Raw genomic sequence first — 23,785 nt, forward strand, 5'->3', positions numbered from 1 at the left:
GGCTCAGTCTTCGTCTGTTAATGGATATAGCAGCCCCCTCATCAGGTGGTTTGGGGGATAATAAAGCTTGTTATGCGCTTTGCCCCAGTATCTGGAACATGATAATTGCTGAAGAAACAGCAGCGATGCCTCCGGAGTCTCTAGTCCATATCGGAGGAAGCCAATTTCACGCCCTGATGTTACCTCAGAGGCTTTGTGGAGCGAAGCCGGGAGTGGAGCGAGGGGGAAGCGCTTGGTAACCGGCGTTCTGGCCCTGGCCTGAGCATTCTTAGCGGAATCTCAGGCGCAGCCCGGCCAACCTCTGTTCTACTTCCACCCCGGACCCATCGTCCCCCGACCCCGCCGGGGCGACAGCCTGGCCTCTCTACGGGGAGCCCTTGCGCCCGCGCCCGCGGCGCCGGTCGTGGTTCTGGCGCCTGAGCCGGGATGCGCTGGGCGGGACAGCGCGTGTGAGGTGCTGTCTGGGAAGCAGGGAGCGAGAAACGGTCCACCAGGGACTTTTCTCCCCTGGACTCAGCGCCCCGAATCAGCCTACTCCCTGGGTCGCTTAGGAACCGCACTTCGGACCTGGGTGGTGGGGAGCGAGGTTTTTACTGCTCGTGTCCTAATATCCAACAACAGGCAAATTTCCCCCATGCGCTTTTGCCTGGCGGTATCTTCTCCAACAGAAGTTCCAAACCAGCTCTGCACAGGCCTCACTCTCTCCCGAGGACCCGCAGCCCACCCTGCCTTCTAAATCCTCTCTCCAGAGACAGGGACTGGAGGACTTGCTCCAAGCGCGCCCTTCACCTCCTCTTTCCCAGGCTCCTTCTGACAGTGGCTTTTCCCTGCAAGGTTCCTAGAAGCAGAACAAATGAAAATGTTAGAGGAGAAGTACTGGTTCTATCCCTCCTTCTCAAACTGTCATGTTGGAAAAATAATCAGAAAATTTCAAATAACCAGGAAATCTGCTCAGAAATGGGGACCCAGAAGGGAACAGCCAACCCAAGAACTGGCTTTTCTTTTATCAATAGGAGCCCAGTCCCTCCATTAGATATGAATATAGCTTCTGTGTGGCTGCCAGTGAAACATATATTTCCCAACCAGGCGGCAAGACCTAACTAAGAGGCCGCAGGTCAGAAGAGGGTCTATTCAGACAGTGTCCAAACACAACGAAATTATAACATGAAAAGCAGAGCTCTTGATTCAGATCTTTCCTGTTTAAATAAGGGGTGAGGGTAAGAAGCACTGGTGAAATATCCAAATAACTAAAAATATTTGTAAACAAATTCTTCTCACTGGGCCTCTGTTTGTGTTGGTGGGTGTGGCACACAGAATCAGGGGTCTACTAGCTGTTTCTTAATAACCTGTCCCCCTCCTTTGAGCTTCCCAGATGGCACCAGTGGTAAATAACCCATCCACCAATGCTAAAGACATAAGAGACGTGGGTTCAATACCTGGGTTGGTTGGGAAGATCCCCTGAAGAAAGCATGGCAACCCACTCCAATATTCTTGCCTAGAGAATCCCATGGACAGAGAAGCCCGGCAGGCTGTAGTCCATAGCGTCTCAAAGAGTCAGACACAACTGAAGTGACTTAGCACACACGCATGCTCCTTTGAGTGGCCCCTCATTTTCTCAGAAAGAACTCAAGTCCGCTTTAGAGGGTGAGAGCTCTGCCAGTGGAAGGACTGTGGGAACTGACAGGGGAGAGCTTGGAGTGGACAGTGGAAGGGCAGAGGGGATGAGAAGTGCAGCAGACTCTGAGTCAGAGGCCCTGAGACAAAGTCCTGGCTCTGTGTCTTTAATGTCTCCTTGCCTCAGTTTTCTCATCTGCAAGATGGGGATAATACTGATCTATAAGCCTGCTGTGAAGAATAAACAAAGTAATACATGGGAACATGCTTGATCATCATATGTTCCCTGGCCTGTGCCTAACTCAAAAGGGATCATGGCAAGGATAGCAAGGGTCCAGGTTTTGCCCCAACCCAGGGATGGGTACGAGTGTCCCTCTGGCTATTCAATGACCTGACCCCTGGGCTCAGCTGGCTCGGTCTCACCCTCTACCAGATCCAAGGGCAAGTGAGAGTCCATCTCAGCAGGCTGCCCCAGCCCCTGTTTACTTTGGCCACGTTGTGATGGCCCTGCTGGGTTTGCCAACAGGATTTGGGTGTTTGCTCTCCTGCCTGGCATGACTGCAGAGGCAGCTGGCACTCTGCTCCTGATTGTCATGCTGACCAATGTTGCTCACAGCAAGGGGATGCTGTGACTCCCTGCTGCTTCCGCCCCCTTCTCAGATGGGTAGAGTCTCTTTTTATTATCATTCCTAAGACTCCTAGGCTCAGGAAAGCAGGGTGGTAGAGAGATACCACAGTCTTTCCCTTTAAAATGGCTGCCCAAAGAGTACGTACTCAAGAATTAAAAGGAACCAGGAAATAGCAAAAGAAATCAGACAGGGAGCTGAAGACATCAAGCACAAAATCTAAATTTAAAAAAATTAAGTCCTAGGTTTTGCTTTTTTTCCTCACACTTTTTCGGGACAGTAGATGTTCAGGAATAAAAAGGAAGGGGGGTTTACTGAGGCCACCCCAGACCAGTCATGGCCTGTGGTTCAGGAAAATCATGGCAGAAGCATGATCAGCAGGTGCATGGTGGGAAAAACACATGCTCAGAATGATCCTTTCCCACCTCAGGGCAGCTCCTGAGCCTCTCACCACCTCCCGAGCACATAGTGTGCTCTCAGGAGACGTGCAATATCCTCCGCAGGACACATTGCCGATTGGCTTTCCTAGGCTGCCGGTTAATAACTTAGAGTCATGCCTGGAGAATGGAAAATAATTGAAAGCAATGCTTAGTAAATTGCAGTTTCAAGGTCTTCATTGCCTTTCTAACAATTTGCAAAACCCATTTTATTGCTTTTTTAGATTCCTTGAGTTGAAATGCCACTGTGTGCTGTAATTAAGCTAAGTGACATGCCAGCTGTAAAGACAAGGCTTGTGAATGATTACATTTGGCTCATGTAATCATCCAGTATGGGAGGGGGAGGATGCTTGGAACAGCTGCCAGTCTGCTCGCCTCACACCCCCTGCCAGGGTGGAGGGAAACCTGGACTCATTTTGCCTGTTTGAGGTGGCCACAGCTGTCCAATGGGATGAGTCAGATTAGTGGCTCCCGAACTTCACTATGTACCAGGACCCTCTGAGGGAGATTTCTAAATCCAAGGTTAATACCCCCTACCTCAGCCAGATTGACTAATTTCGTCTGAGGGAGTGGAGGCACCGGATAGTTTTTTTAAGCTGCCCAGATAGTTTTGAGCCTAGAGAACCTTCCTGATCCAACATGGCTGCATTTAACAGCTTTGTCTTCAGAAAATCATTTTTGTATTTGGAAACGTGTCCTTCAGTGCTGCTCTTTTAAATCCATCTGGAGACAGGAACTCATCCATCTGCTTTATGAAACAAATACTCTGATCTCCATCCCCCAAAGCTCCAAAGTTCCTATTTTCTTTGACGGGACTCAGTTCTTTTGAGGCCATCTTTCTTGTTTCCTTTCCTTTTCCCCCTCCATTCATTCAGCTGCTCTGTCCCAGCTCTACAATGTTTGTCTCCCCTGTCTCCCTTTCTTTCCCACAGTCAGCCATCCTGATAGGGGCTGCAAGGGCTTGGATCATTGTATGAGCCTTCTAACCTCTCTCCCAGCTTTGTTCTCTCCCCCTTATTAGTCATCCATTCTACCATCTACTATGAGATTCACCTTTCTAACACTAAATAAAACCTATCCCATTCAAAAACCTCTAGTGGTTTCCTGCTGCTGCTGCTGCTAAGTCGCTTCAGTCGTGTCTGACTCTGTGCGACCCCATGGATTGCAGCCTACCAGGCTTCTCCGTCCATGGGATTCTCCAGGGCAAGAACACTGGAGTGGGTTGCCATTTCCTTCTCCAGTGGTTTCCTACTGCCTATTAAATTAGGTTAACATTTCCCAGGAAAACATTTTAGACTCTCCACTACATCAATTCATTTGGCAAGTATTTACTGAATCACAGTTTGGTGCTAAGCACCAGGCTGAAAGCAGGGGATACAAAGAAGTAGACATATGGTACACTCCAGTGGAGAGACAGCCACAAACTAGTTCACCATCATCATGAAGTTTACGATAATGAAACAAAGAACACCTGGGTCTCCAAGGCCCTCTTTTAAACTATCTTTCCATTGTCATCTCCCAGTTAGCCTTTCGGATCCAGCCAAATTGGACTAGACTTTACTTCTTTTGTCCCGGGTTGTTTATATTTTCTTCCAGAACTTTATTCCTCAGTCCCACACCTCATACTCACTTTTTAAAACCCTGTTTATATGGAGAAGATATTTGTAAATGACATACCCAGTAAAGGGTTACCATCTAAAATATATAAAGAACTCACAAAACTCAATGCAAATTTTTTTTAAAGCCAAACAATCCAATTAAAAATGAGCAGAAGGCCTGAACATTTTCCCAAAAAAAGACATATAGCTGGTCAACACGTGAAAAGATGCTCAACATAACTGATTATCAGGGTGTAACAGGCAGCAAGTGTTGGTGAGGATGTGGAGAAAAGGGAATCCTCATGTCCTGTTGGTGGGAATGCAAATTGGTGCAGCTACTATGGAAAACAGTATAGAGGTTCCTCAAAAAATTAAAAATAGAACTAACCATATGATCCAGAAATTCTACTTTTGGGTATTTATCCAAAGAAAATAAAAACACTAACTAGAAAAGATATATGCACCCCTATGTTCATTCCAACATCATTTACAATAGCCCAGTTATGGAAGTAACATAAGTGTCCTTTGATAGATAAATAGATGAAGAAGATGTAGTGTACATACACAATGGAATATTCCTTAGCCATAAAAAGAATGAAATCTTGCCATTTGCGACAACATGGATAGTTCTAGAGAGTGTTATGCTAAGTGAAATAAGTTAGACACGGAAAGACAAATGCCATATTATTTCACTTATATGTGGACTAAAAAACAAAACAAATGAACAAACAAAACAGAAACAGATTCATAGATACAAAGAACAAACTGGTAACCACCAGAGGGAAGGCAGGTTGGCTAAATAGGTGAAGGGAATTTAAGAGAAACAAACTTCCAGTTATAAAATAAATAAATCTCAGGGATGTAATGTACAGCATAGGGTATGTAGTCAGTAATATCGTAATACTTTGGTAACAGATGGTTACTACATTTATGGTGGTGATCAATTCACAAGGTGTGTAAATGTTGAACCACTATGTTGTACACCCGAAACTGATACAATATTGTATGTCAATTGTATTTCAATCGAAAAATTTTTTTGAAGGAAAGGCATTTTGAACCTAAATTTTTATACAAAATTTCATACAAAGGCAAATAAATCATCACTGCAATGTGAAATTTTTTACATTAAAATTTTTAATTAAAAAATCCATTTATCTTTTTCCGTCACCTCAAATATCACCTCTTCTAATGAAGCAGACTTAATCTTCACAACTGGGTGTGAGGGCATTTCCTTCTCATCCACCGATGCTCTTCTTTAGTGGAACTGAAATCCGACTAGTTATCCGGGGACCCGTCTTACCCCACCGCACACTCCATGGGGGCAAGGACTGCCACGAGCATTTTTGTCCCCCGTAAGCATTCAGCAGACAATTGCTCTGCATAGCCCCATGGCTGAACAAGCAGGAGGCAGGTGGGGCTAGGAAAGCACCCCACTCTTAATAATATTTTGCCTTTGGACAACCCAGAGCCATCACAGCCTCTAGGCAGGATCGGCTACCTAATTTGGTGGGCCCAGTGCAAAAATGAAAATACAAGACTCCTTGTTCACAAATTATTCAGAATTTCAAGATGGTAACAGCATTAAACCAGATGCAAGGCCTTCCTAGCGTGGAGCCCTGTGCGACTGCATAGACTGCACGACCCTGAAGGTGACCCTGTCGTTAGGTTCAAAAGTGCTGGCACCAAATTGTCCCTTAGGAAGACAAATAATTCTGGCTTCACCTTAAGAGACTTCCATTTTATCAACTCAGGAACCTTGATTGGCTGGGGTTGGTGACTAGGGACAAAAAGGGAAAGATACAGAGCTTCTAGGAAGTCCCATTTCAGCAAGTCTTACACGTTTTCTCTGGGCCAGACTATGACCTATGGCAGCCGAACAGTGATTGTGGCATCAGAAAAGGCAATTTGAGTTCGGATGGTAGGGAAGGCAGCTGGAAGATACTTGGGCACAGAGCTGCTGGTGTAGGAGGAGGTCTGGTCTTTACCTGATGAAGCTACAGCTGTCCTGATTCCCTTACTCGGGGCTCAGAGTTCTCCATCAAGCCTAGCTGTTTGTCTTTTCTCTCTGGAGTTGAAGACCACTGACACTGACCTGGTGGTGCCCTGAGGGCTCTGGACTTCTGGAAATGGGGAGTCCTTCCTTGCAACACTCCTCCCTTCATGTTGCTCTATCCTTGGGAGTGTCCTGGATGGCAGTGCTGTGTGAGGGACCCATAAGAACGCCACTGGTGGGGCAGCTAGGACGTGTCCTGGGGCAGCACCCATAACTCCCAGAAGTTGTGGTCCTCCAGTACTGTAAGCTAACTGAGGGGGTGGGACAAAAGGCAAGGCTGTTAGCTTCTGTAGTGCTAAAGGGAGGTAGTCATAAGACCAGGCTCTCTAGATGAGGAAATAAAACTTTCAGTTGCTTCTGCAGGTATCGTAGACACTGTAGGAAGAGACAAATCATTTCCTGGGAGAAAGAGGAAGAAATGGCAGAAATCCAGTCTGACTCTGGAAAGAAAAAAAAAAGATTTTTTTTCTTAGATTTTTCTTTAAAATGGCTTCTAGAATATTTAAGTCAATTAACTTTCATCATCACCATTCCTATCTTGTGGTGATTCACATCCACAGTAACCAGAAACTCATTTTACCTACACAACATTCATATTCCTGAATCCTTATCATAGCCCCAAACATTTGACAAGGATCATTTAAGAGCTGCCAGTCTGGCTGGTCCAGAGACAACAAGTGGTACTTGTTAAGAACACAAACTTAGCTCCCAGTATCTGTGTGCCCTTGGGCAAGTTACTTAAGTTCTCTAAACCTTGGTTTCCTCATTTGAAAAAAGAGAATAACAGTGGTACTTACCACAAAGAGTTGCTTTGAGGATTGAGATACTGTAGGCAAAACTTTTAATACACCCAAAACAAGTGTCCAGTCTGTGTTGGGCTCAACAGCATCAGCACAGTATCATTACCACCATCATCACTGTAGCTACATTTATCGAGGAGGTTGCCAAGCACCCTGCATTAGCAAGCTTTAAATCATCCTTAAGTCCTACAAGGGACTACTTATCCCCTAAAGCTCAACTGTTAGCAGATCTGAAGCCCTGACCTCAGTGGCCTCACTGCGAAAGTGGATCCCAAGGAAGGATCATGAGGTTATAGAGATTTAAGCAGAAAAATGGAGGAATTTGTCAGGGCTCCCTTTCCCACATGAGTCAGGATGGGATCTAAGTTCATGGCAGATTGGTCAAGAGGAAGAAACACCGGAACCCACCACTGTATGACATTGGGCAAATCAGTTAATGTTCCCAAACCTTGATTCTCTTCCTCTGCAAATTGAGGATAAGGGAATAATTCTGTCTTGCCAACCTCACAGCATTGACCTGAGGATTACATGAGAGACAGTAGGTAAACGTGATGTGTGGAAGGTATTGTTATTATATCTACAGAGAAAGTTCATGATCTGTAATCTGAACATCTGCTCTGCGCTTTCCTTCTCTAATTCAAGCATTATGCAGAAGCCCTATTCTCATACCACATCCTGCTCCATTTGTAAACCAACACGTTGATAGGCATTCTGCTGCATATAATTAGACTTTTGCCAGTTTGCCTTGTATGTGTCAGTTCCCTGCAGTCTGATCAGCTGGGAATTTTGAGAAGCCATTACTTGACCTAAAAACAGAGGATAAGCTCTGAGATCTGCTGACTCCACACAATACCCTGGAATGCCCTGCTTGGCCGTGGCCACCACTGCTTCCTACAGAAATACCTTCACTAAAGAGCCATTTATCATTCCCTTAGCTCTAACTGAAGACTAATATTAAAAATACCACTTGAAAGAAAGAGTGGTTGTAGAGCTTGAGGATTGGGAATCAGAAACATCTGACTCAAACCCTTCACCACTGAAAGCTGTGGAACCTCCTGAATGTTAAACCTTATGCTCTTTGAGCCTCGGTTTTTTCTTTTCTAAACTTCACAATTATGATTGAAATTAAATTATATATATACAAAGAGAGAGAGAGTGCTAGTGCCTATAAGAGTACATTACCAAAAAAAAAGAGTAAATTTTACCATCATTAATATTCATCAGAAAACATGCCAGTACCTTCAGCCATCGTCTACTATGGTAGAAAAAGTCCATAATGGCAAGTGACCACATGACAAACTGCTCTTAGAAATCAGAGGCAGTGAAAAGAATCACCCCTAAAGAATCACCTGTTTACTAGATGAGTAAATTTATCTTTACTCATTTAGGAGAAAATATTAAAACCTTCTCTGCCTACAAATCCCAGAGCTTCTCATGGAGTCCAAATCCAAGCTGGACTTTGCTAAAGAATGGCCTGAAGAAGCAGCATCCCATGTCACAGCTGTTCACCAAGGTTCAACTGAGAGAGAGCTATCTTTGTTCCCAGACTAGTTACATGAGTGCCAGTGTGTACAGAGATGTGCCAAGAGGTTGCTGTTGTTCAGTCGCTCAGTCATGTCCCACTCTTTGTGACCCAATGAACTGCAGCACGCCAGGCTCTCCTGTCCTCACCATCTCCCAGAGCTTGCTCAAACTCATGTTCATGGAGTTGGTGATGCCATCCAACCATCACATCCTCTGTCATCCCCTTCTCCTCCTGCCTTCAATCTTTCCCAGCATCAGGGTCTTTTCCAATGAGTCAGTTTTTCACATCAGGTGGCCAAAGTATTGGAGCTTCAGTATCAATCCTTCCAATGAATATTCAGGACTGATTTCCTTTAGGATTAACTGGTTTGATTGACTTGCAGTCCAAGGGACTTTCAAGAGTCTTCTGGAACACCACAGTCCAAAAGCATCAATTCTTCAGTGCTCAGCCTTCTTTACGGTCCAACTCTCACATCCATACATGACTACTGGGAAAACCATAGCTTTGACTAGACCGACCTTTGTCGGCAAAGTAATGACTCTGCTTTTTAATGCACTGTCTAGATTGGTCATAGCTTTTCTCCTAAGGAGCAAGCATCTTTTAATTTCATGGCTGCAATCACCATCTGCAGTCATTTTGGAGCCCAAGAAAATAATGTCTGTCACTGTTTCCATTGTTTCCCTATCTATTTGCCATCAAGTGATGGGACTGGATGCCATGATCTTAGTTTTCTGAATGTTGAGTTTAAGCCAGCTTTTTCACTCTCCTCTTTCACCTTCATCAAGAGGCTCTTTAGTTCCTCTTCACTTTCTGCCATAAGAGTGGTGTCATTTGCATATCTGAGGCTATTGATATTTCTCCTGGCAAACTTGATTCCAGCTTGTGCTTCATCCAGCCCAGCATTTTGCATAATGTACTGTGCATATAAGTTAATAAGCAGAGTGACAATATACAACCTTGACATATTCCTTTCCCAATTTTGAACCAGTCCACTGTTCCATGTCCAATTCTAACTGTTGCTTCTTGACCTGCATACAGGTTTCTGAGGAGGCAGGTAAGGTGGCCAGGCATTCCCAACTCTTTAAGAATTTTCCACAGTTTGTTGTGATCCACACAAAGACTTTAATATAGTCAGTGAAGCAGAAGTAGATGTAGAAGTAGCCAAGAGCTTAGGGGATGAAGAAACCCACAGAACCAGCCCTAATCTTGGGGAGTGCCCTCTCTGGCGTTGGGGTAGGAGGATGAAGACCCTGCCTTCAGGGAAACCCCAGTGTGACGGTGCAGACATAGTCTATGTCCTTTGGGAGTCTCTGATTAGGGAGACAAAAAAGTCCAAAACAGGATACAATGTTATTTTTTCTGCTAAGAGGTCCAAAGCCAAATTAAATTGTCATTTTAGGAAGCACTTAATCATACCCTTTCAATATAATTATTTCTCCCTTTCTCAGTGTGGCTTCTGATCATTATAACTTTATTTTAACACTCATATTGCATATAAGTTTTCATGCCCCAGGCTTCCTAGTGGTTCAGTTGGTAAAGAATCTAACTGCAATGCAAGGAGACCCAGGTTTGATCCCTGGGTCAGGAAGATCCCCTGGAGAAGTAAATGGCAACTCACTCTAGTATTCTTGCCTGGGAAATCCCATGGACAGAGGGGCCTTGCAGGCCACAGTCCGTGGGGTCACAGTGAGTCAGACACAACTTAGCGACTAACCCCCGCCTCCCGCCCCAACCACATATCATCCACCTCACTTTAAAAAATATTTATTTACTTGGCTGCATCAGGTCTTAGTTGCGGCACACAAGTGCAGTTGCTCCAAGGCATACGGGATCTTAGTCCCCTATCAGGGGTTGAACCCATGTCCCGTGCATCACAAGGTGAATTCTTAACCACTGGACCACCAGGGATTACCAGGGAAGTCCCCTATCCTTCCCTTTAAAAGTAGGAGCATAAATAACTTAAAATTCTAGAAAATCATGAACCAGAGACAGTGGGGGTGGGTTTGAGCCCCATCAGGACTGAGGAGTTTTGTTCCTATAACAGGTCCACAGGTCAGGGTGGCCATCACAGGTTCCTCTGCCCAGGCTCGGGTCTACATGTAGGATAGTCTTCATTTCCACACTAGAGAGATGTCTTCAAAAGGCAAATTCCCAGTGGCCTGTCCCAAATCTCATGTCAGGATTTCCAGAGGTGTGGCCTTGGAAACTACAGGCTTAACAAGGGCCCCCACACAATTCATATCATCACGGAAGTTTGGGAAACACTAGGCCAATTTTTTCCTTTGAGGGTGGTGAGAGGATCATCAGAACATGTAGTGGAACTTCTTAAAGTGAGGTGAATTTTAATATTTTTTAAAGTGAGGTGGATGATAACTTCTTAAAATGCAGATTCCTGAACCCCTCAGTAGGACCTACTGATTCAGAATTTCCAGGAGCAGGCCTTGGAATATGCATTTTTATGAGCACCCAAAGTGATGCATATGGGCTGATATTCACTCGTCAGCCCTTCTGCAGTGTGAACTATAGGTCACAAGGCGGCCAGGTCAGACTGTCCGGTCAGTCTGTTTTAGGTGGCAGAAGTGAATGAGATGATTAAAATGTATCTCCTATAGGCAGTCAAGCAGTATAAATCGCTCCACCATCAGTTCAGTTCTGTTCAGTCACTCAGTCGTGTCTGACTCTTTGTGACCCCATGGACTGCAGCATGCCAGGCCTCTCTGTCCATCACCAACTTCTGGAGTCCACCCAAACCCATGTCCATTGAGTTGGTGATGCCATCCAACCATCTCATTCTCTGTTGTCCCCTTCTCTTCCTGCCTTCAATCTTTCCCAGCATCAGGGTCTTCTCCAATGAGTCAGTTCTTCGCATGAGGTGGTCAAAGTATTGGAGTTTCGGCTTCAGCATCAGTCCTTCCAATGAATATTCAGGACTGATTTCCTTTAGGATGGACTGGTTGGATCTCCTTGCAGTCCCAGGAACTCTCAAGAATCTTCTCCAACACCAGAGTTCAAAAGCATCAATTCTTCAGCACTCAGCTTTCTTTATAGTCCAACTCTCACATCCACATGTGACTACTGGAAAAAAAGCTTTGACTATATGGACCTTTGTTGGCAAATAATGTCTCTGCTTTTTAAAATGCTGTCTAGGTTGGTCATAACTTTCCTTCCAAGGAGCAAGTGTCTTTTAATTTCATGGCTGCAGTCACCATCTTCAGTGATTTTGGAGCCCAAGAAAATAAAGTCTGTCACTGTTTCCACTGTTTCCCCATCTATTTGCCATGAAGTGATGGGACCAGATGCCATGATCTTAGTTTTCTGAATGTTGAGTTTTAAGCCAACTTTTTCACTCTCCTCTTTCACTTTCATCAGGAGACTCTTTAGTTGTTCTTCTCTTTCTGCCGTAAGAGTGGTGTCATCTGCGTATCTGAAGTTATTAATATTTCTCCTGGCAAATTTGGTTCCAGCTTGTGCTTCATCCAGCCCAGCGTTTCTCAAGATGTACTCTGTATATAAGTTAAATAAGCAGTCGTGACAATATACAGCCTTGACGTACTCCTTTCCCTTTTGGAACCAGTCTGTTGTTTCATGTCCAGTTCTAACCCTCCACCATAGGCAATGCTATCTTGTAGAGCTCTAAATTTTTACATATCACCTTCCTTCAGAAGCACTAATGCTCTGACAGAGGGCTCCCTTGCCATCTCTTTGGTGCTTTTACACAGTGGAATTAAAGCTTAAGGGTCTTTGAACTTTCCTGGTTGTCCAGTAGTTAAGCATCTGCCTGCCAATAGAGGGGACACAGGTTCAATCCCTGGTCCAGGACAAGATTCCAAGTGTACGTGCGCCGTACCACAACTACTTAGCCTGTGCTCTAGAGTCCATGTGCGGCAACTACTGGAGTCCCTGGGCCTAGAGCTGGTGCTCCACAAGAGAAGCCACCACAATGAGAAGCCTTCACACTGTGAAGAAAAGTAGCCCCAGCTCAGTGCAACTAGAGAAAGCCTGTGCACAGGAATGAAAACTCAGTATAGCCATAAATAAGTAAATAAGTAAAAGCTTAAGGATCTTTGTTTCCAGATCTCAGGCGCCAGTGTCCTGTTGTTCTGTCCCCTTAGTACACGCCTTACAGGGTCAGCTCTCAGGTCAAGTGCCCTGGACCTAAGTAGGCTAGGCTGGCAGAGGACAAAAGATATGGAGATCAACCTTTTCATGGTTAACATGGTTCTACTTCCAGGGCCGGCATTAGGGACTGTCTCAATTTCAGCCAGAAGTGGAAAACAAGGCAAAGTGTACTTAAAACAGCGGGGCCAGATCAGTCATAGTAGAAACACATCGATACTTTGCAAGGGGGTCACATTTTGACTGTGGTGAGTCTTTTTTTAAAACATATTATTTATTTTGGACTGTGCTAGGTTTCCGTTGCTGTGTGCAGGCTTTCTTTAGTTGTGAGAGGCAGCGGCTACTCTTCATTTCGGTGTGCAGGCTTCTCATCATGGTGGGTTCTCTTCTTGCAGAATACAGGCTGTAGGCGGGGCTTCAGTAGCTGTGGCTCCCAAGCTCCAGAGCACAGGCTCAGCAGCTGTGGTGGACAGGCTTCATTGCCCCGCAGCACATGGGTCTTCCCGGACCAGGGACTGAACCCATGTCTCCTGCATTGATAGGCGGATTCTTTACCACTGAGCCAGCAGGGAAGCCCTGAGGTGAGTCTTAACTGTCTACTTACCTGCGTGTCTTTATGAATCTATCTGCCCACCTACCTACCCAACATTCCAGAAATATATGTAAGAGTGCCTGCCAATGCTGTAGACACATGAAGGGAATATAAGTGGGCCTACCTAGTTCCTCTCACATCCTCTTTGGCCAGAGATCAGGTAGTGACTGTATGCTTCCTGATCCTGCATACACAGGTCTTTCAAAGCACCTGTATGGCTTCTGCCAGGCCTTGGGTCCAGTCGGGCTGGAGTGGCAACTACCAGCAGGTCTTTCAGGGAAACATCATGGCTGTGAGAATTCTGTAAGAAGAGGAAGGAGGGCACATCCAGCTGCCTCTTCTCACCAGAGCTTCGGCTGCGAAAGTAGGACTCCCGGAGCAGGGAGGGGTTTTCTGGAAAGGCAAAGTCATTGGCATCATCAATCTGTGCTGCTGGACTCAGCACAAATTCCTGGCAAAGGCCACCTCCCACTAGAGTCTCCTGCTTAAAACTGGCTGAAGCTCCTTAATTAGAATCAGCCACTGCGCCTTTCTTCCAAATAGTTTCTCTTCCCCTTTTTTTTTTTTTCCAGACTTAACACCCCAAACTTGTACAGGCTCAGCTGAATGGGCTTCATTTGAATAAGAACCAAAAAAGATTGAAAAGGGTACTTAGACATAGCATTCTATTTTTATCACTTTTTTTTTTTTTTTTTGCTTTCCCATTAAGGCTAGAGACTCCCTAAGTACAAAGACTATGTCTCCACTATCAGACTGGGATCTCCCTGAAGGCAGGGGTTTTGGCCCCCCTCAGATGGGGCACTCCCCAAGATTAGGCTGGTCCTGTTGGTTTCTTCATCCCCTATGCTCTTGGCACATCTTCAAACACACTGACACTCACGTGACTGGTCACTCAGCACCAGCTTTGGGTTGTAGTGAGCTGGGAACAAAGACAGCTTCTCTCTCAGTTGAACCTTGGTGAACAGCTCTGACATGGGATGCTGCTTCTTCAGGCCATTCTTTAGCAAAGTCCAGCTTGGGTTCGGACTCCACGAGAAGCTCTGGGATTTTGTAGGCAGAAAACCGTTTGATACTTTTTCTGGGATGAGGTACCAAGGCACCTGCTGTGGCTTGCATTCAGAGGCCACCCTGTCCATCTTTGGGCTGCTGCACTCAGAGCTGGCTGTCATAGTCACATTCAGCAGACATTCAGGGGTGTCTGAGACCTGGGTGGTGGATTCTGGGAAGGCTTCTACTGAAGTTAGAGGCTGGAAGAGAAAATGGCCCAAAATGAGATTATGAAAAGCAAAGGGCTCCTTCCTATGCCCTTTTTAATTAAAACAAACAGATGAAGAGCTGCATTCATGAGCAATAAGGAAGATTTTGGTTAGAACAGTTTCTAACCATGAATTGGTTAAACGCTAAGGTGGAAGATGGTGGGGAATGTCCACAGAGCTTCCTCTGGAGGTCTTTAAATGTGAGAGACTTTAAACACTGGAGACTAGTAATCAGAGAAGTAGGTATTATTTCACAACTATTAAACTGGCAAAAAATAGAAAGCTGGATATCAGTGTTGGTGGAATGCAAGGGAGCTACAGGGACGCTCATGCACTGCTGATGAGAATGTAGGTTGGTCCAGACACTCTGGTGAACCATCTAGAAAGATAAGTAAGATAAGATCACAACCCATACACTGCAATGAAGAGCAGCCCTTGCTCACCACTACAGAAAACCTGCATGCAGCAACAAAGACACAGTGCAGTCAAAAATAAATAAATAAGATTACAAATACCTTGTTGACCCAGCAATTCAGCTCTTAGCTATAGATGCTAAATAAGTTATAAGATCGCTCCTTTTAAAAAAGTATGTACACCAATGTTCCCAGCAACATTATTCACAATAGGCAAAAGGTGGATACAGCCCAAATGTCCACCAACAAATGAATGGATAAACAAAATGTGGTATAGGCACAGTGGAATATTATTACCATCCTCAAAAGGAAGTACATTCTGATATATGCTACAACATAAATGAACTCTGAACAGATTATGCTAAGTGAAATTAAGTTAAAGTGTTAGTCACTCAGTCATATCTGACTCTTTGCGACCCCATGGACAATAGTCCACCAGGTTCCTCTTTCCATGGGATTCTCCAGGCAAGAGTACTTGAGTGGGTTGCCATTCCCTTCTCCAGGGGATCTTCCTGACCCAGGCTTCAAACCTGGATATTCTGCACTGCAGGCAGATTCTTTACTGTCTGAGCCACCAAAGAAGCTCCAAAGTGAAATAAACCAGACACAAAGTACAATTATTGTATGATTCTCTTTATATGAGGTATAAATAAATATTTAGAAATAAGTCCATAATTGGGGTTGAGATTTTAAAATCCATCTCTAAGCAATTGATATAAAAAGCAGAAATCAAATTAGTCTGGATATGGAAAATCTGAGTGACCCTATCAACCAGGGTGATTGAATTGATATATATAACACTATACTCAGCAACTGCAGAATACACATTCTTTTCAAGTGCCCATGGAATATTCAAGGTATTGCTGGGCTGTAAAATAAGACGATAAATTTTAAGACACTGAAATTTTATCAAAGCATTGTACAAACCACAAAGGAATCAAATCAGAAATTAATAGCAATAAGCCACAGGACTGGAAAAGGTTGGTTTTCATTCCAATCCCAAAGAAAGGCAGTGCCAAAGAATGTTATTTGCACACATCTCACATGCTAGCAAAGTTATGTTCAAAATTCTCCAAGCCAGGCTTTAATAGTATGTGAACCGTGAACTTCCAGATGTTCAAGCTGGATTTAGAAAAGGTAGAAGAACCAGAAATCAAATTGCCAACATCTGTTGGATCATAGAAAAAGCAAGAGAATTCCAGAAAAACATCTACTTCTGCTTTATTGACTATGCCAAAGCCTTTGACTGTGTGGAGAGACAAGAATACCAGACGACCTGACCTGCCTCCTCAGAAATCTGTATGCAAGTCAAGAAGCAACAGTTAGAATCGGACATGGAACAATGGACTGGTTCCAAATTGGGAAAGGAGTACATGAAGGCTGTATATTGTCACTGTGCTTATTTAACTTACATGCAGAGTACATCATGAGAAATGACGGACTGGATGAAGCACAATCTGGAATCAAGATTTCCAGGAGAAATATCAATAACCTCAGATATGCAGATTATACCACCCTTATGGCAGAAAGAGAAGAACTAAAGAGCCTCCGGATGAAAGTGAAAGAGAAGAATGAAAAAGTTGGCTTAAAACAACATTCATAAAGCAATTATCCTTAAATAAAAAATAAATTAAAAAAACTCCGCGTTCAAAAAACTAAGATCATGGCATCCGGTCCCATCACTTCATGGCAAATAGATGGGGAAACAATGGAAAGTAACAGACTTTATTTTCTTAGGCTCCAAAATCACTGCGGATGGTGACTGCAGCCATGAAATTAAAAGATGCCTGCCCCTTGGAAGAAAAGCTATGACCAACCTAGACAGTGTATTAAAAAGCAGAGACATTACTTTGTCAACAAAGGTCCATCTAGTTAAAGCTATGATTTTTCCAGTAGTCATGCATGGATGTGAGAGTTGGACTATAAAGAAAGCTGAGCACTGAAGAATTGATGCTTTTGAACTGTGGTGTTGGACAAGACTCTTGAGAGTTCCTTGGACTACAAGGAGGTCAAACCAGTCAATGAATATTCATTGGAAGGACTGATGCTGAAGCTGAAACTCCAATACTTTGGCCACCTGATGCAAAGAACTGATGCAAAGACGCTGATGCTGGGAAAGACTGAAGGCAGGAGTGGGAGAAGGGGACAACAGAGGATAAGATGGTAAGGATGGCATCACCGACTCAATGGACATGAGTTTGAGCAAACTCAGGGAGTAGGTGATGGACAGGGAAGCCTGGCATGCTGCAGTCCATGGGGTTACAAAGAGTTGGACATAACTAAGTGACTGAACTGACTGAATAGCAATAAGATATCTGCTGCTGCTGCTAAGTCGCTTCAGTTGTGTCCGACTCTGTGCGACCCCATAGACAGCAGTCCACCAGGCTTCCCCTTCCCTGGGATTCTCCAGGCAAGAACACTGGAGTGGGTTGCCATTTCCTTCTCCAATGCATGAAAGTGAAAAGTGAAAGTGAAGTCGCCCAGTTATGTCCGACTCTTAGCAACCCCATGGACTGAAGCCCACCAGGCTCCTCCGCCCATGGGATTTTCCAGGCAAGAGTACTAGAAAACTCTTAAATATTAGAAAATTAAACAATATACTTCTAGATCACCCATGGAACAAAAATGAAATCACAAGGAAATCAGAAAAATATTTCAAACAATGATAAAAATGCAACATATCAAAATTTATGTTATGAAGATAATCTGGTATTTATAGGGAAATTTATAGTGCTAAACACTTATATTAGATAGGAAGAAAGGCTTACAGTAAATAATCTAACTTTCCACTTTAAGAAACTAGAAAATGGTGATAGAATTAAACTAAAAGCTAAGAGAAAAAAGGGAAATAATAAAGATAGCATTGGGAAAAAAAGGAAATAATAAAGAAAACACTGGTCTTCCCAGGTGGCTCAGTGGTAAAGAATCCTCCTGTCAGGTAGGAGATGCAGGTTTAATCCCTGGGTCAGAAGATCCCCAGGAGAAGGAAATGGCAACCCACTCCAATTTTTTGCCTGGGAAACCCCATGGACAGAGGTGCCTGGTGAGTTACAGTCTATGGAGTCACAAAAGAGTCAGACACGACTTAGCAATGAAACAACAAACAACAACACTAGAAAAGCAATCTGCTAAGTCACGTCAGTCGTGTCCGACTCTGTGCGACCCCATAGACAGCAGTCCACCAGGCTTCCCCTTCCCTGGGATTCTCCAGGCAAGAACACTGGAGTGGGTTGCCATTTCCTTCTCCAGTGCACGCAAGTGAAAAGTGAAAGTGAAGTCGCTCAGTTATGTCCGACTCTTAGCAACCCCATGGACTGAAGCCCACCAGGCTCCTCCGCCCATGGGATTTTCCAGGCAAGAGTACTGGAGTGGGGTGCCATTGCCTTCTCTGGAAAAGCAATAGCAATAGAAAATAAATAGAAAACAAACTGTAGAGAAAATTAACAAAGCCTAAAATTGGTTCTTTAATAAAATGGATAATCTCATACTAAGATCAAAATAAATAAAGAGGAAATATAAATGCTTTTATCATCCATGAAAAAGGAGATATCTTGATGCATCATGCAGACATCGAAGAGATAAGAAAATTTAAAACAACCAGAAGGGACAGTAGTTTGGTTCTGATTCTAGCTAAGATGAATTAAGCATATTGCATCTATCTCTCCCATAGGCTATTCCTATAAAACCTGCACAGAATGCATGCATAGAATAGTTATCTGACAATTCTGAAAAGTAAATAGTAGCAAGCAGATTGAGGAAGATTTGAGGAAGATGAGAATTCAAAGCACCAGCAAGTCAGCAGTGCTGTGCTTAGTCGCTCTGTCGTGTTCGACTCTTTGAGACCTCATGGACTGTAGCCTACCAGGCTCCTCTGTTCATGGGGATTCTCCAGGCAAGAATACTGCAGTGGGTGGCCATGCCCATGCCCTCTTTCATGGGATTTTCCCAACCCAGAGATCAAACCCAGGTCTCCCACATTGCATGTGGATTCTTTACCATCTGAGCCACCAGAGAAGTTTACTGTTTTTTCCTTCAGTATGCCCTGACTTGAACTCAAAGCAACTCAAAATTCAAAAGTGGGTACTGGGGAATATTCAGTATTTTGTTGTATTTTTTTAGATTCTACATATAAGTGATATCATACAGTATTTGTCTTTCTCTGACTTAGCATAATGTCCAAGTCCATCCATGTTGCTGCAAATGGCAAAATTTTGTCCTATTTATGGCTAAGTAACATTCCTTAGCCAGCTAAGTAATTCCTTAGACAGAGAAAGCTCTAACAGAACCTTTTAGTTGTGTCTCTTCTTTTCTTTTCTCTACTCTCTTTGCCCCCATATCCATGATGAAAGTCCTGAGGTGGATTTCAGTAATGAATAGAATTCAGTGATTAACAGAACTAGTATACAGAAATTTAGTAAGAATATAGAAGAAATGAACAACATCAGCAACCAAATAAATCTAATTGACTCCCTGCCCAATAGCAGCAAAACAGATACTTTTTTGAAGTGCACATGAAACATTCTCCAAAAGAAACCATGTTCTGGATCATAACATAAACTTTAACAAATTTTAAAGAACTGAAATCACATAAAGTGTGTTCTCTGATGATATGGAATTAAATTAGAAATCAATAACAGGAAAACCCCCAAAACAACTGAAAGTTAACACATTTCTAAATTGCCAAGATATGAAAGCAACTTAAGTGTCCAGCAACAGAAAAATAGATAAAGATGTGGTATAACCACACACACACACACACACACACACACAGAGACACACACACACAAAAGAATGTTACTTAGCCATAAAAAGGACCAAATTTTGCCATTTGCAGCAACATGGATGGACTTGGAGGACATTATGCTAAATGAAATAAGTCAGACAGAGAAAGACAAATACTGTATGATATCACTTACATGTAGAATCTAAAAAATACAACAAACTAGCAAATATAAGAATAAAGAAGCAGACTCACATATAGAGAATAAACCAGTGGTTACTAGTGGGGAGAGGGAAGTGGGGAGGGGTAATATAGGGATAGGGGAGTCAGAGGTACAAACTATTAGGTACAAAATAAACTACAAGGATATATTGTACAAATGGGGAATTGAGACAATGTTTTATAATAACAATAAATGGAGTGTAACCTTTAAAAATTATGAATCATTATATTGTATATCTATAATTTATATAATATTATACAGCAAATATAGTTCAATAAAAAACACAAAAATAAATAAAATTTTAAAAATTAAAAAAAAATCCACATTTCTAAATAACCCAAGGGTCATAAAGACAATCTCAAGTGAAATTAGAAAACATTTTGGACTAAATGAAAATGAAAATAGATTAAAATTCATGGTATCTAGTTAAAGTTGTTCTTAGAAAGAAATTTATAGCATGAAATGTGTATATTAGGAAAGAAGGTCTTATTCAACATTCTAAATGTCCCCCTTAAGAAATTAAAAAAGCAAAAATAATCCAAAGCAAACAGAACCTAAGTATTAGTGACAAAAATCAATGAAATTAAAAAATCAGAAAATAATAGGAAATGGGAAATAATAATAGAAAATAATTGGAAAATAATAGAAAATTAAAAAATCCATGGAAACAAAACTCAGCTCTTTGAAAAGAATACATTGATAAACTCTTAGTGACACTTACCAAGGGGAAAAAAAGTGAAAGAATAAACAAATTACCACTATCAGGAATGAAAGAATGTATCACTACAAACTCTGCAGACATTAAAAGGATAATAGGAAACTACTATAAACAACTCTTCACATATAAATCCAATAACTTAGATAAAATGGACCAATATCTTAAAAACCACAAACCACCAAAACTCACTCAAAATGGAATACATAACTATTAAAGAAATTTAATTATAGTTTAAAATATTACAAAAAAGAAATCACCTGCTTGAGATCATTTCACTGGAGAACTCTAACTGAATACTTAAATAAGAAATAATGACAATTCTACACAATCTCTTCCAGAAAACAGAAGAGGAGAAAACACTTCCCAATTTATTTTATGGAGCTAACAGACAAAAAGAAACAAACTATAGACCAACATCTCTGATGAACACAGACAAAAATCCTCAACAAAACATTAGCAAATTGAATGCAGCAATCTGTAAAAAGAACAATACAACATGGCAAGAGGGTCTTATATTCCAGGAATAAAAGATTGGCTCAAGATAAAAAATTAATCAACGTTATATACCATATTCACAATGTAAGTAGAAAAACTTCTATCAATTGGTACCAAAAAAGCACTTGACAAAATTCAATATCCATTCATGATTTAAAACAACTCTCAGCAAGCTAGGAATAGAAGTGAACTTCTTCAAGCTAGTAAAGAACATTGTCAAAAACTACAAATAATGCCATACTTAATGATAAAAGACTGAATGTTTCCCCTTTAAGATTGGAAACAAGGCAGGGATGTCTACTCTCTCCTCTCCTATTCAACATTGTGCTAGAAATCCCAGACAGGCAATAAGGCAAGAAAAAGAAATAAAAGGCATGAAGATTGAAAATAAAGAAGTAAAACTGTCTTTATTTGAAGATGACATAATTGTTTGATAAAAATCCTATGGCATCAACAACAACAACAACAAAATAAAACCTTAATAGAACTTATAAGGCACCTAAGCAATTCAGTGAGAAAGGAAAGTCCTTCAGTAAATAGTCTTGTAACTAGGTGTGCCTAAGGGGATAAAACCCTACTGCCCATCACCTAGCACACTCAAAAGTTAATTTGAGTTGGATCATGGACCTATACACAAAGCTAAAGCCATAAAGCTTTCAGAAAAAAACTAGGGAAATATCTCTGACACGGGAGTGCATGAAAACTTCTTAAACAGGACACAGAAAGCAATAACCATAAAAGAAAAATTCATAAGTTTCATCGAAATTGCTTTTTCACTAATCAAAAAACACTATTAAGAAAAAGAATAGGTAGGTTTCCAGAATATATAAAGAGTTCCTACAACACAACAGCAAAACATAAAAAAATCCCATTCCTTTGTATATATGCCCAGAGAAAAACATGGCCCGAAAAGATACAGGCACCCCAGCATTCACTGGAGCACTGCAGTGTTTACAACGGCCAAGACATGGAAACAGCCGAAATGTCCACCAACAGAGGAATGGATAAAGAAGATGTGGTGTATATATATTTATACAATGGAATATTATCCAGCCATTAAAAAGAATGAAATAAGGCCATTTGCAGCAACATGGATGGACCTAGAGAGTGTCATACTGAGTGAAGTAAGTCAGACAAGAAGAAGAGGTGAAATTATCATATGACATCCCTTATATGTGGAATCAAAAAAGAAATGATACAAATGAACTTACTTACAAAACAGAAAGAGACTCACAGACTTAGAAAACGAACTCATGGTTGCCAGGGGGAAGGGATAGTTAAGGACTTTGGGAAGGTCATGTACAAACTTCTATATTTAAAGTGGATAGCCAACAAAAACCTGTTGTTTAGCACATGGAACTGTGCTCAACATTATGTGCCAGCCTGGATGGGAGGGGGCTTGGGGGGAGAATGGCTACCATGTATATGGATGGCTGAGTCCCTTCACTTGTTCACCTGAAACCATTACAACATTGTTAACTGGCTACACCCCCAATACAAGATGTTTTTGGTGTTAATTTTTTTTTTTTTAAATCTGGGACTTCCCTGGTGGTCCAGTGGTTAAGAATCCACCACATGGGTTTGATCCCTCGTCAGGGAACTAAGATCCCACATGCTGCAATGAGGATCCCTTGTGCCACAGCTAAGACCGAATGCAACAAATAAACAAATATTTTTTTTTTAAATCCCATTTCTTAAAGAGGAGAAAGGCAAAAACTTGAACAAACTCCTCATAAAGAAACATTCATGAAAGAAACATACTTGATGAAGTGCTTGACATGGTTAATCATCAAATTAAAACTGAAATAAGAAATCACAACGTAGCCATTAGAGTGGCTAAAGTTTAAAACACAGCACCAAATGGTAACAAACATGGAGCAATCAGTACCTTCATCCATTGTTGGCTGAAATGTACAAAAGCTATTATAATCACCTTAACTAAAGGCTTTGGTGTTCTTATAAAGTTATACATAGATCTACCCTTTGACCTAACAATCCTTCTCGTAAGTAGCTATCCAAGAGAAAAGAAAACTACATCCGCAAAAAGACTTATACAGGAACGTTCATAAGACCTTTAATCACAATAGCAATAAAAGAATAAAAACTAGGGACAACCCACATGTCCATCAACAGGAGAGTGATGAACACACTGCAGTGTTTTTGTACAATGGAACACAGTTTAGCAATAAAGAAGAACAAAGTACTGATGTCTCCAACAACATGAATCAATCTCACAGATATAATACTGAATTAAAGGAGTCACACTCAAAATAATATATACTATATTATTCCATTTGCACAGAATTCTAAAATAGGCAAAACTAAGATGAAAAAAAGAGTCAGGATAGAGGCTGCCTTGGGGAAGGATGCAGGGAGCAAAGGTTAATTGCCTGGGAAAGGCCAGAGGGAACTTTTGGGAAGTGTCAGAAAGTTCTATATCATGACAGGGATATGGATCACATGGGTGTATTTATTTGTCAGAACTGTTCAGCTAAAACTTAGCATTTTAATGCATGTGAAATTAATCTTAGAAAAGAAAAAGTAGAGCTCAATAAGAATAAAAATAGGACATAGAATGAGATAAATAACCCAGTCACAT

At 42.1% G+C, this 23,785-nt stretch overlaps 1 protein-coding gene across 8 annotated transcripts in view; it reads right to left on the reverse strand.

Annotated features, from left to right (window-relative positions):
- Window positions 1-5,889: 5,889 nt before the first annotated feature.
- The window catches only part of TTLL6 (tubulin tyrosine ligase like 6), a 49,387-nt gene continuing 31,491 nt past the window's right edge, over window positions 5,890-23,785 (reverse strand). For 7 of the 8 annotated variants that reach the window (XM_055576105.1, XM_055576107.1, XM_055576111.1 and 4 more), the window contains 3 exons: window positions 14,242-14,608; window positions 13,486-13,754; window positions 5,890-6,768 (listed from right to left, as the gene is read on the reverse strand). In XM_055576105.1, the coding sequence (XP_055432080.1) occupies window positions 13,486-13,754; window positions 14,242-14,608 (636 nt within the window). In that variant the 3' untranslated portion in view covers window positions 5,890-6,768. The remainder of the gene's footprint in view (window positions 6,769-13,485; window positions 13,755-14,241; window positions 14,609-23,785) is intronic. The other variant, XM_055576112.1, reaches the window with a different exon arrangement.

The sequence above is a fragment of the Bubalus kerabau genome, chromosome 4, assembly GCF_029407905.1.
Source record: "Bubalus kerabau isolate K-KA32 ecotype Philippines breed swamp buffalo chromosome 4, PCC_UOA_SB_1v2, whole genome shotgun sequence".
Taxonomy (NCBI): domain Eukaryota; kingdom Metazoa; phylum Chordata; class Mammalia; order Artiodactyla; family Bovidae; genus Bubalus; species Bubalus kerabau.